The sequence below is a fragment of the Myiozetetes cayanensis genome, unplaced genomic scaffold (assembly GCF_022539395.1).
Source record: "Myiozetetes cayanensis isolate MyiCay16 unplaced genomic scaffold, myiCay2020 scf5-8, whole genome shotgun sequence".
NCBI lineage: Eukaryota > Metazoa > Chordata > Aves > Passeriformes > Tyrannidae > Myiozetetes > Myiozetetes cayanensis.
The window spans coordinates 111,450,826-111,463,008 of NW_026087742.1; the positions used below are offsets into that span (position 1 = coordinate 111,450,826).

Sequence of the window (12,183 nt, forward strand, 5' to 3'; positions counted from 1 at the left end):
CCCCTAGAAATTCCCTTTCTCTGTCTCCCTTGTGATCAGGCTACATCCACCACACAAACACAAAACTTCCGAGGGAGGGAGTTTTCCTCTTTCCTTGTTGGGACTGATAACATTTACCAAGGGGGTTTTGTAATCCTGGCTTGGTGTGAAAGGTAACTGCTGATTGAAGAGAAAAAACCAAACTTGTAAAATGGATAATGCATTGGAGCTTTACAATATAAGTAGCTCAGTACTGTTCATAGGATGGTCTGGGTTTAAAGGGACTGTAAAAGATCATCTAATTCCAAACCCCCTGCCTTGGGCAGGGACACCTTCCCTAAACCAGGTTGTTCAGAGTTCTGTCCTTCCTGGCCTCCGGTTCTCACTCAGTGTTCAGTAATTCAACTAGTGTAGAGTTGTATCCTCCCTAAGTTTTATGGCACTTCAGCTGCACTCTGTCACGGGGCTGTATGGATGGGATAGTGAACAGAGATTAAAGGAATCACATTTATGAGCTTTTAGAGACTCACCAGCTGTCAGCAGTGGAAGAAGTCAAGGCTGTTGAGATACCCGAGGTGGTTAGGCAGAGAGCTGAGGTCAGACAACACTCCTGCTTCAGCATTTGCAGGACAGCAGACCCAGCTTGAGATGCAGGCAAAACACAGTCTCACTTAAATGCCAGAGCCTGGCTGAACCAGAGGGGCTGGTGTCTGCCTGGAGCTGGGAAGCAAGCAGCAGCTCTGCTCCTTCAGTGCTTATCCCTCTGTAGCAAGAGGGAGCACCCTCTGTCACCTCTCTGGCAGCCACTAGCCCTGCTCTGTCCTTTCCATGATTTCTACCAGCAATAACCTCTTTACTCTGTTTTTCCAAGAAGCCTGAACCAGCCTTCTACATGTCTAGCTGCACATGTGCCAGGGAGTCCTTGTCCCTCTGCAGGAGCTTAGTAACAAAGGGAGAGTTCAATTAACCAATTTTAGATGCAAGGTAAAGAGTTTTGCCCATTGAACGATGAAGCTTGCAAACTATTTGCAGAAATTTAAACCAGGTGGAGACATTTTGGTGCAGGGAGGTTTCTACAAGTAACAGACTAACAATAGGGTTAGGCTGCCACCCTCATCTTCAATGAGAAAGAATTATTTCACATAGGGAATCTCTAATCCAGATGGCACAAAACCCTTTAAGGCAATTAATAACTATAGTGGGAGGAAAAGGCCACAACACAGACAGAGGAGAGCATGGAGAAATTCCTGCCAACCACACCCATCCTGTGCAAAAATTTCCCATACATTTAAATCCATTTGGATTCTTCATGTCTGTATCTGGTTTATGAGAAGCTATACTCAGGGATTCATATCCCTTGACACACTGGCTAAAGAAAAAAAAATAATTAATGTGTAGATACCTGAGAGGGACAGGGAAAGGGTAGCAAAGCAGCTGTAATCTCTTGAAAGAACAAATCTTTATTCCTGAGAAGAATAATTTATTCATTTTGTTGGAACTGGCAGATAAAGAGCAGTGGAAACTCTCAGAAGAGCAAAAAGGAATTGAGAAAAAAGAGGAACTTCTGGGAGAGTTGTCAGAAAGGCTTTGCAAAAAGGAACAGCGACTTTTTGGTTTCATTCCAGAAGTTTCACAAAAGGGCATGAGACCACTGCACACCACTAGTCACAGGGAATAAGTCTCACCCACGAGCACAAAACCAGGTAAAGGGTGGGATAACATCATGTGCTGCCAAGTTGCGCTTCCTGAGCTGTCGCCCAGGCAGTGTCAGGCATGCAGCATTCCAACCCAGGAATCCTTAGGGTGTGCAAGTTAGGGATAGGTGGGGCTGGGAACACTTGCTGGTGGTTTAGAGGTAAGAAATTCCACCCCATGCCAAGAGCCTTTCCGACAGGAAGAATGCAAACGATAGGCAGTGCCCTGCCGTACAGCAGCAGTGCTCTCTTGAAAAGCCAGCTGTTCAATCTAGCACAAAAGTTATCTAGCACAGAGAATAAAGCACATTTTAAGACCATGGGATGAGAGCCCACTACCGAAAATTGCACACAGATGTCATGCAAAACTGCCTAACACCGACCCCACAGGCAGCAGTGACAGTGTCCCTCTGGGATCTGTGTGCAGACATCCTTCTAGTTCTTGGACTGACCTCTGCCCAAGGGAATCAAGCAGAGAACAAATACAAAATTTCTCAGAAATGGCAGCTGGAAATACGAATGCCATGGATCTTGACTGTCTGAAAATTCAGTCAGACCAGACTTAACATGAAACACCCAGAAGGCTGCAGCGTCATTTGCCCAGTGTTGAATTCTGCTCACTTGCACACCAAGAGCGTGCTTCCTTCCCTCCGAAACTTGAAATGAAACGTGCCACTTTTAGCATCAGCCCCCCTGAGCCACAAAACCCTTCCCATTTCACAAAGCCACAAACTACTGCAGTTTAGTCTGAGACCTATTTAAATAGGTTATTCTGAAACCAAGCCTAGCTTCCCAAGCCTTCCAGTTTACCAAGTGTGCTAGGTCACACACAGCCCCTTTTTGGCCAGACACATCTAGAGTTTTGCTATTTTCCTTCAAACCTTGGGAGAGATGTTTATGTTTAAATCCTGCAAACTGACCCAGCATAAACTGTAATTTCTGTTTCTCCCATATATTTTATTCCTATACATTGGGATTAATTCCTCCTCACCAAAACTATTTACTAAAAGCCAGGGTAGGGTGTGTAAGTTCCTGCTGCAGCACCTCTGCGTGGTACAGCGAGGCAAACAAAGGGCAATGGAGTGATGAAGGGTCTGGAGCACAGGTCTGATGAGGAGCAGCTGAGGAAGCTGAGGAAGCTCAGAGAGACCTCACTGCTCTCTACAATTATCTGAAAGGGGATTGTAGCAAAGTGGGGAGGGGGGAGGTTGGCCTCTTCTCCCAGGTAACAAGTGACAGGACAAGAGGAAATGGCCTCCAGTTTGTGCCAGAGGAGGTTTGGATTAGATATTAGGGGAAAAAAAAAAATCACAGAAAGGGTTGTAAGGCGCTGGAAGAGGCTGTCTAGGAAAGTGGTGGAGTCACTGCCTCTGGAAGTGTCAAAAAACATGTAGACATGGCACTTGAGGACAAGGTTTAGGGGGGGGAACACAGTGGTGGTGCTGGGCTGACAGACTTGATGATCTTGAAGGTTTTTTCCAGCCTTAAAGATTCCATGATTCTACAGCTTTCCACTGGGAGCAAGTCACACACTATCACTCGTTCCTTTGTTATCCTTGAGAAGGAAAAACTTTTCAGATTAGATATGGATCTGATAATCTTTCAGTCCCCAGACCCTGACTGTGGCCCACGATAAGCCTTAAATAGGCAGTGGGAAATTCCAGCTGCACGGGGAAACACGGCAAGCCCGAAGGCAGCACCCCACCCACCACCTCCACACAGCAGGGGTGATGTGACTGCAGCACAGGGAGGGGAAGAGGAGGAGCAGGGACAGAGTACACAGAACTCCAGTGCACAGCAGATAAGGCCAGGTTCAGAGGACTACAACAGCTATAAACTTCGCTAAAACAAACAAACATGAACACCAGACCAGCCACCCACACCAGTGCACCTGACGGGAAGGATCCCAGTCCAGGACTCAGCTGTCACCACAGCACATTTTGCAGCCTGAAGCTCCAGGCAAGTCCCCCAAGGAAGCAGAGAGCACTTCTTTTCCCACTGCCTTGAGCCACGTGGGTGGAATCACACAGTGGTTAACTACAAAAACACTCCCTTGCCACTGCCCACAAATTTCCAGAAGATCGCTTTCAAATTAGGGTAATTTCAAAACCTAAAACCCTAAAAGAGAAAGCCACTGTCATTTTTTACTGGATATCAGCATGTATCCCCCTCCAAGATCTCTTAAATACCTCTCCTTGAACTAATTATAGGACAGGCCTGTAAGTGATGCTTCATATTGTTTACAGGTTGCTTTCAGATAAGAACAGAAGTAATCACCCAGTTTCAATACCAGATTGTCACATCATAAAAACTTTCTCTAAGAAACTAGACTGCCAATTTCCCCTTGCAAGCTCATTCATTAGCTTTCTATTAGCCAATAGCTTTTACCTGAAGGTAAAAGGACTGGGTGGTTGCATCAGTGGAGAACATTTAAAGAAGTGACAGAAGGTTGCCTTGATGTGAATAAGGAAGAGTAAAGTGACATTTCTTTGCTAAGGGTGCACCCAGGACTTCACAAAGTCATGGGAAAAGGTGCCTCCCCAATCCTCCTACAAGCATCAGTAACAACAGTCAGCTTGCATAAATCTGTTTTCAAAAGCCAAAGGCATGCAAGAGAAGGAGGGGAAAAAGAAAAACTCATACTTGGAGAAACTACCAGTGACTAAGCTACCAAGCTTTACCAGGTGCATACCAAGAAGCTTCCACCTTGGCAGCAGCCTTTATTCATCTGCTAGGTGATTTTAGCTAATCCTCTCAGAATGACTTGCACTTTCTCCAGCAGGAGTCTGCTCCAACTTGTATCCCCATTCATTCAGTGCCCAGCTGCATTACCCACGTTACTCAGCCAGTGCTGAATGTTGGCAAATGAAGGGGAAGAGCTGGCAAGCAAATCAGTTCCTTCAGCAGAACGCACAAGTTGCTGTGCCCACTGAGTTCACAACAGCTTTCAAACCAGGAGCACACTCTGTGGTCACCACACAGAGGGAACTCCACTGTGCTCAACATCCCCTCTCTGTCCTGCCCAGCCCCCTGCTTCCCCCCATCAGACCATAAAACCTTCTCAATCCTTCTCTAGATTTCCAATTCCCAGGTACTTTCTGATCTGTACCACAAACTGATCACTCTTTCCAGTGAATGTATAAAGACTTCAGCAACAGCATTCAGACCCTTTCTCCCCCATCTCTCCTGCACTGGAAAGAGATAACTTGAATCAGTTTGCTTTGGGACACAAAGCCTTGCTATTCTACAGGCACTGGGAGCATTTGATCACTTGCCCCACTTGATTAATTTAATTTTATTGCAGGTTGAGCTAACGTGCTCAATAAACAGCCTTGCACATATGACACAGAAGCGGGATGACAAATTTCCAAGAAGATCATAGTTGTACAATTTATTCATATGCTTTAATTACATTAATGCCTTAATAATTTCATGTAAAGTAGTGTGTTAAGTAGTTATTAATTAGCATTTTAATTGTTCAGGAAGTGATTATTCATTGCAAAGCCTTACTTGGTTAATTATTTAATCTCTGAAAAAGTCCTAAATAATTCCTTTGTCCAATTAAAATGAACAATAAATGGGTCACCTTTTAAATTTGAAAAAAAATTAAAAAAAAGAAAAGAAAAAAAGAAAAATAAGAAAGATGGTTAGTTTCCTAAAGTAGCACTTAAAGAAAAAAAAAGTGAAATAATAGAAGTTGTTCCAAATTCTTATTCACATGGTGAATGAAATATCTTTCCCCACCTGAACAGACAGGAACAGATCTCCCCTCTATGACACCAAGGGAAATCCTTCTATGGATTCAGTGAAACACTTTTGTTCCAAGCAGAGTCTGCTCAAACCAGAAAGAAATGTTATTTCAACTAAACAGCACTGAATTAACCTCAATTAAGGGTCAGGTCCTCCAGCTAGACCCATCGGAAGCATTCCTGTGGTTAGATACTGCTTCCTAAAGCAAGACCTGCCTTGCTCTTTCTTTATGCACAAGCTTAAATTTCAGCAGGGAAGTAACAACAGCACGTGGATGGCAAGAGAGCTCAACATTCACGTGCAATTTGGTATTTCGACTCTGATCCCACTTGCTCCCCGATCCAAAACTTTTGAACAAGCTTCTGTGAGAACCAAAAACCCCACAGGGACTCTGTGGGAGTAAACCAGCCAACAGCAGTGACACAAACAAACCAGCTGTGCTGCAACAACCACCTTCATGTTTTTCTCAAGTCAGAATCAAAATGACTGTTAGAAAATGACTGACCCTTCAGAAGAACGACATCACTTTCAGGAGTTCAGACTTCTTCAGGAGGAATTTCTTCCTGGAAAGGGGTGTTGATGAGGTGGTAATCAGTCAAAGTTTGGACTCAGTCTTAGGGGTCTTTTCCAACCTAAATGATTCTATGATTCTGTGATAAAAGTGGTCATCAGTGCCTGAATTCCAGTTACAGAAAGGAGGCAGGAAGGAAACACATATGTAATAAGCTCACTTTCTGTAAATTTTTACCCTTGCTTGAAACAATAACCTCCTCTAAGGAGGAGAGAGGCAATCACAGGAGTTCGTAAAAAACACAGAGGACACACTGAGTTTTAATGCCAAAGAAGCCAAAGATGGCAGAAGGCTTGCCCTGAGTTTCAGAAAGGGGCTGCTAAATGAAGCATAACCAGGGCTTGGCCACAATGAGAGAGGCAGGAACACAAAAATACAGGTCTTGGCTCTTGCCTGCTCCAGGAAGCCCCTTTGCACCAGGAGCAACAAGCAGAAGAACAGCCCCAGCACCTTCCCCATACACAGCTTCCTCAGTGGGAAGAGGACCTTGCCTAAACCACTGCTTCCACCATCAACATTATCCTGGAGCACACATGGAGGAACAATCACTCAGATATTTGTACTCCTTAAGCCATGAGATGCTACGAGGATGGCAAGAGAAAGCCCAAAACCCACATTCTTCCCCCTGCTTCCACACCTGTTCCATTTTGGATTTTTTCCTGAGATAGTACCTGTTTAAATCTCCCTCAAAAAAGCTCCTTTAAGCATCATTTGCCTTATAGGTTTATTATTTTTGCTGGTAGATATGCAGCTTCAGTGGTATTTGGTAGTTTGTGGGATGGTGTCTACACCTCCTGATAAATGCAAGACCCATCAGGTTTCACCACTTTCTTTGATCTCAGCTGGCTACAGAACAAGGATCCCTTCACTAGGTTGGAAGCTCCAGGCTAGTCAGTGCATGGCTTGTGACTCACATCCGTCCTACACAAGAAAAGACACTTTCTGTACTACAAGAGTGTATTCAGAATGCAGATACACAGATAGTTTATATACACAGGGTGTACATGATGTATACATGTTATATACACAGAGTGTACATAATAATACACCATTTTTACATACACAGAGTGAAAACAGACTGAACCACAGCAAATGAAGTACAAGTAAAAATACCTGTTTTCTTCTATAAGAAATGCTTACAGCAACAAAAATTAAGAGCCATTCACTCTTTTGCAGAGCCACAACTTGCAGCTCAAGTGCCTGGTGAAGCTCCCAACAAGGACGGATTCCCAAGGGCAGGGAAGGCACAAAAATGAAAGGGTAAGTTGTGCTTTATTTTGTGCTGTAAAACAGCTGAAGTTTGGGAGCAAAGAAACTTCATTTAATTGCCAACAGAAAATAATCCCAAGAGCAAATTGTGAAGACATGCAATTAACTTTGTCCACGTGAGAATGCAAGCCAGGGGTCTGGTGTTTGCAACTTAAGCCCCATCCTATTACAACCACTGAGAAACCACACCAAGACTAAATGACAAAATAAGGCAGAGTTTCTAATCCATCCACCTTCATACTCAAATTATCTTCACAGATGAAGAAGTTGGGAAAGGCAGGATAAATTACACCAGAGAAAAGGTCTTTGATCTCTGCTCTAGCATTCTAACAAAGCATTTGACCTTTCTCTCTCTCATTAGGGAGACTGCACTCTGGATGGTTGCCTGCTTGCTGCTTGTGTCTCTACCCAGAGGTAAATAAATTATAATACACACCTAGGAATTTGCACAAGTATTTATATGTGAATACACAAACTGCCAACAGAATCTTGGAGCAAAACAAAACAAATGCATGCATTGCTTTGCATGCATTTCATCACAGTCCAAGGTTTGCAAGTATAGGTCATAACCTTCAGCTAAATCTCTGCACCCAAAATAAGTGGTCTCCAAGTTAAGGTGTTTCAGGTCCACAAACTTTATAGGTAAAAGTTTATCCTGCCACATCCTTAAAAGTGCTCTACCATTTCCATAATATTAAGCATGACTTGGAACCTCATCCTTTACAATCCCCAAGTGCCTTGGATCTGGTTTTGTATTTAAACTCATTAAGATGCCAAGCTCTCTTATGGGCATAACCAGGTAAGGAAAAGGACTGGAGCCCAGCAGCAAACTCTCCCTAAACCTTTGCACATGCTCTGCCAAGTTCTTTCAGAGTTGGGTTTCTGACATTATGCAGAATAGATATAATCTTCCCCAAGAAAGAGACACACTGGTATGTGCTGCAGAGAGAGTTTTATACAAGGTGCAGGGGTAACTCCCTGCAATTTCCTTATCTGAGGTTTAAATTCAGCAGTAGTAAGAGCTCTGTGTGTGGTCAAGACTCCCATTTGCTTAGAAGTGCCTCACACCTCCCAGATGCTGCAGTGGTTGAGGAGGTCACACTTCACCTGGAACTCGTCTCCCCTCTCTTCTGGAAGCACAACTGACTTTTAGCAACACCTCTCATGAGTCTCCACAAAGAAGCAATATACAACTAATAAACAAAAATTATCAACCTAAGTCACCTTCAGGGAAGAAAGGAGAGAGGAACAGAAAATCCCAGTCTTTGTGAGCTTCCCTGTACCACACTTTGAATGCTGAAGCAGCAGTGTTTTCTCATCGTAGGTATCTTACAGACTGGTTAAATTGGCCCATTCAACTTCACCTTGATAGCTTTAAACATTTGGGCAATATTCAAAACACACAATAATAAAAAAAATAAACTCATCTCACTTGGCATTCAAGTGTTAAAACTGCAAGTGGAAGCTGAGTGCCAGCATTCATTTGTTCCACGATAGAGACCTGCACCTTCTGCGTGCAAAGCTTACCCAGTAGGTCAGGTGAGAACTTCTCATCCTGCTTCATTCACTGCTCATCCAGCTGCCACCACCTCCACTGCACGGTTGCTTCAGGCTCCTGGCCAGGAGGCTCCCACTTCCACATCTCCTGGTACATCAACAGCCTCAGTGGGAAGATTAACACAACATCACCAGCCTTCTGCATGGCTTCACTCTTTTTCTCAAGAGTGGCTTCCAGAAGGACACTTACTTGACTTGTACCCAGAAGTCTGTTCTCCCCATCTACAAAAGACCTTGTGCAGCTGTAGGCTCGTTAAGCAACTCATTACAGCAGATTTCAGTCACCTGCTTTTGTCCCAGCAAATTTCAGCAGTGCCTCCTTTTTTTGGCTCCTGCTGGCCTGGTTTTACCAGCTGAAAGCAGGGTAGGGCAGGGTGGGAGTTTAAAGAGTCATCACAAGTGTTACAGGGATTGTACAGAGGAAAGGAATGGTCGTGCTGAGCTCATATGCTATGTACTGCTGTCCTCCAGCTTCAGGAAAAGAATAAAAAGCCCCAAAGCAAGTAGATACACTTCCAAAACCAGTATGAAATTCAGAAGCATCCACAATCAGGAGATAGGATCCACGCTCTTTCTCCCTCTTTTGCTCATTAAGAAAATGCTTATTGTCCATTTTTCTGAACAGAGCTACAAGTTCTGCTCATGTAAGGATTATCTTTTCTTCATCCACGTGCAACAGCACATGTTGCAAACACCCTCTCTCCTAAAAGCATCCTGTGGAAAGGACTTTTCCCACTGGAAAGCTCTTCTGGAGGTTCACTTGTTCCATTGCTTCCAAAACACCTGCAGCAGCCCCAGGCACACTCATCTCCCACTGTGGTTTACCTAACAATGGTCAGCCATGACCACAATCTGCTTTCAGACATGGCCTTGCCTCAGGGTGACTCTGCTTCCACCACCAACCAGAAATTCCACTGGGGATATGTGTTTTTTTCAGCTAAAACTTTACATTGTTGGGCGAAGCCGGACTGGGATTTTTCAGCTGAAAAATCTGAAAACTTAAGGAAGGCAGATGCTTGGTGATATAATCAAAGACACTTAGTTGGCTCTGAGGTTCAGCTTTCTGCGTTACACTTTTCCTTCTGCTTTTCTGTCTGTCTGAATGGACACAACTTGACACCAAAAAAGCCTCAGAACCGACACTGATTGATATGGAAACAGAGGCCTGAGCATGTGACAAGCTGAGCCCTGGCTGATGAGCCACTGACTTCAAAGGGAAGCTGGGGCTCTTTTTGGTCTTGAGCCTAATGTATGCAGAGAGCTGATGCAAGCCCAGAACACAGGAATGACCACACTGCGACCAAGAATATCTGTTTCAATATTACTTACCCCTTGTGCTTCACAGAGCTTTGGCCATGAAAACAGATTGAGTTGTTTCACTGTGAACTTTAGTGTTTTTTTTCTTGGCACAATCACAGACTCACACTGCTTTTGTTCTGCTCCCTGCTGGGGATAACTTTTCCATCCAAATTAATTCATCTGCATTGTAATTTATAAAATCATTTTATGAAAGAGGTTTGGTCAAGAAGTTCATTTAAGCCCACTCTCTGTGCCGACAATACCTACCTGTCTATGCTTTATAAATACGTAGAAACCTTCTTCCATAGCCCTGTCTTCCCCCAAAAAATATAACACTACAATCTGGTAGGAATTGTGGCAGACTCATCCACTTGTACAAGTTTTAGTATGCTTTCAACTAACTTGGAAGAATTTATAATAATAATTGGCATCAGATTTATTAAATGAACAGTGAGTGTAAGTGATGTGCAGGTGGCTGCCTGCCCTGCCTGTGCCCCTGTGTGTGTCGACCTGCATGCCACCCTCATCCTGGCTCTTGCCTGTGCTGGAGTTGGTTGGCAAGGCTGGTAACATCTTTCCTCATCTAGAAAACCTACAAAGTTTCCCCAAGGCCTTGGAAAAGTCATTTAGATACAGTGGAAATGAGAGACTCTTCTTTCTGGGCTACTGAACAATAATGACAAAGTATGAGAGACCAAAGGACAGGTACAAGCAAGAGTACAACAAGCCAGATCTGCAGAGAAAAAGCCCTGTTCTGTCAGACCCCCTGCAAGATCTCACAGGAGAAGGGAGATGGGGGCCTCTAGCACATTCTTTGCAAGTTGGGAGTCACGATCTGAAAGCCAAGCAATGGGAGTTGGGGGAGACCCAACCCATCCAGGAGTTTTCTCCTGCTGGTCTAGCACTCACTTTTCACACTTCTCCTTTTATTTCAGCCAGACTTCCTACAAAAACAGAACTTTTTAAATCATGTGTACCCATCTTCACTTCCCTGCATCCCCTTTTCCTCTTGTGAACTGACCTATTAAAGTCAAATCAGACACCTTGATCTCGAGACTAAGATCCCCAGAAGCTGGGAGAAAAATCACCAGCTAAGGAGACAAGTGGAAACAAGTTCAAGCAGAAACCACACTGCCAAAGTGAAGGCAACTTGCACATAGCAACATCTGTCCTGCTGCACAGCTGGCTGGGAACTCAGTCCTGGCATGTGTGGACTCCTGCCTGGCTGGGAGCAGAAGAAGTGGGAGGAAGAGTGGCAATAATCATGTAATGAAGCCAAATTATAGAAAACTTGTTGTCCCTATGTCTGCTGCACACTGATGAAGTTGTCTGTTTTTCATTCTAGGTCAACCAGAAACAACATACCATGCATTTGTTGGAGAAACTGTTGTTTTGCCTTGCACCACCAGCCCTCCTGGAGAGCTGATCTTTTCCAAGTCAATGCTCTACTGGCAGATCGACAAGAAGATAGTGCACTTTTTTCAGAAAGGGCAGGATTCACTGGGGTCCCAGGACAGACATTTCCATGGCAGAACCAGCCTTTTTTTGGACCAGATGAAGCACGGCAACCTTTCCTTAAAGATCTCCAATGTCCAATTACAGGACAATGCTGAGTACACCTGCATCTACAAACAGGATAAGGATCATCAAACAAAGAAATCATATATTAAACTCAGTGTCTCAGGTAAGACTTTTTTTTTAGTTCGGCCTTACACGGCCACTGACTGGGATGACTTCAATTTTTGAAGCAATTTTTTATTCATTCTGTTCATTCTGTTCCATTCTGTTCCTTGCTTTTGTGGGAAGAATGTGTGAGAAAGGAAAAAAAAGAAAAAGCCTCTTTGCCAAGGTTCAGCACAGCATATCCACAGAAGCAGCAGGACTCCTAAAGGCAAACCACCTGCCTCTTCCCCCTGCCTTCGCAGGAGACATTATGAATTCTGAGCTCTCCCCAAATTTAAGCAGTTGTTTGTGGATTTGTAGTGTCAAAGTCCAGGCTGTAGACCTTTCAGACAAAAGAGCCAGTTGCTAGTTTCCTTGTATCTGGAAGATGGGGATCTGGTG

General features: G+C 44.1%; 1 protein-coding gene across 1 annotated transcript in view; it reads left to right on the top strand.

Annotated features, from left to right (window-relative positions):
• LOC126649536 (myelin-oligodendrocyte glycoprotein-like) overlaps positions 1-12,183 on the top strand; it is a 32,226-nt gene that overhangs the window by 14,468 nt on the left and 5,575 nt on the right. The window contains exons 3-5 of the mRNA XM_050333771.1: positions 7,171-7,254; positions 7,625-7,677; positions 11,465-11,803. Coding sequence (XP_050189728.1) covers positions 7,247-7,254; positions 7,625-7,677; positions 11,465-11,803 — 400 coding nt within the window. The 5' untranslated portion in view covers positions 7,171-7,246. The remainder of the gene's footprint in view (positions 1-7,170; positions 7,255-7,624; positions 7,678-11,464; positions 11,804-12,183) is intronic.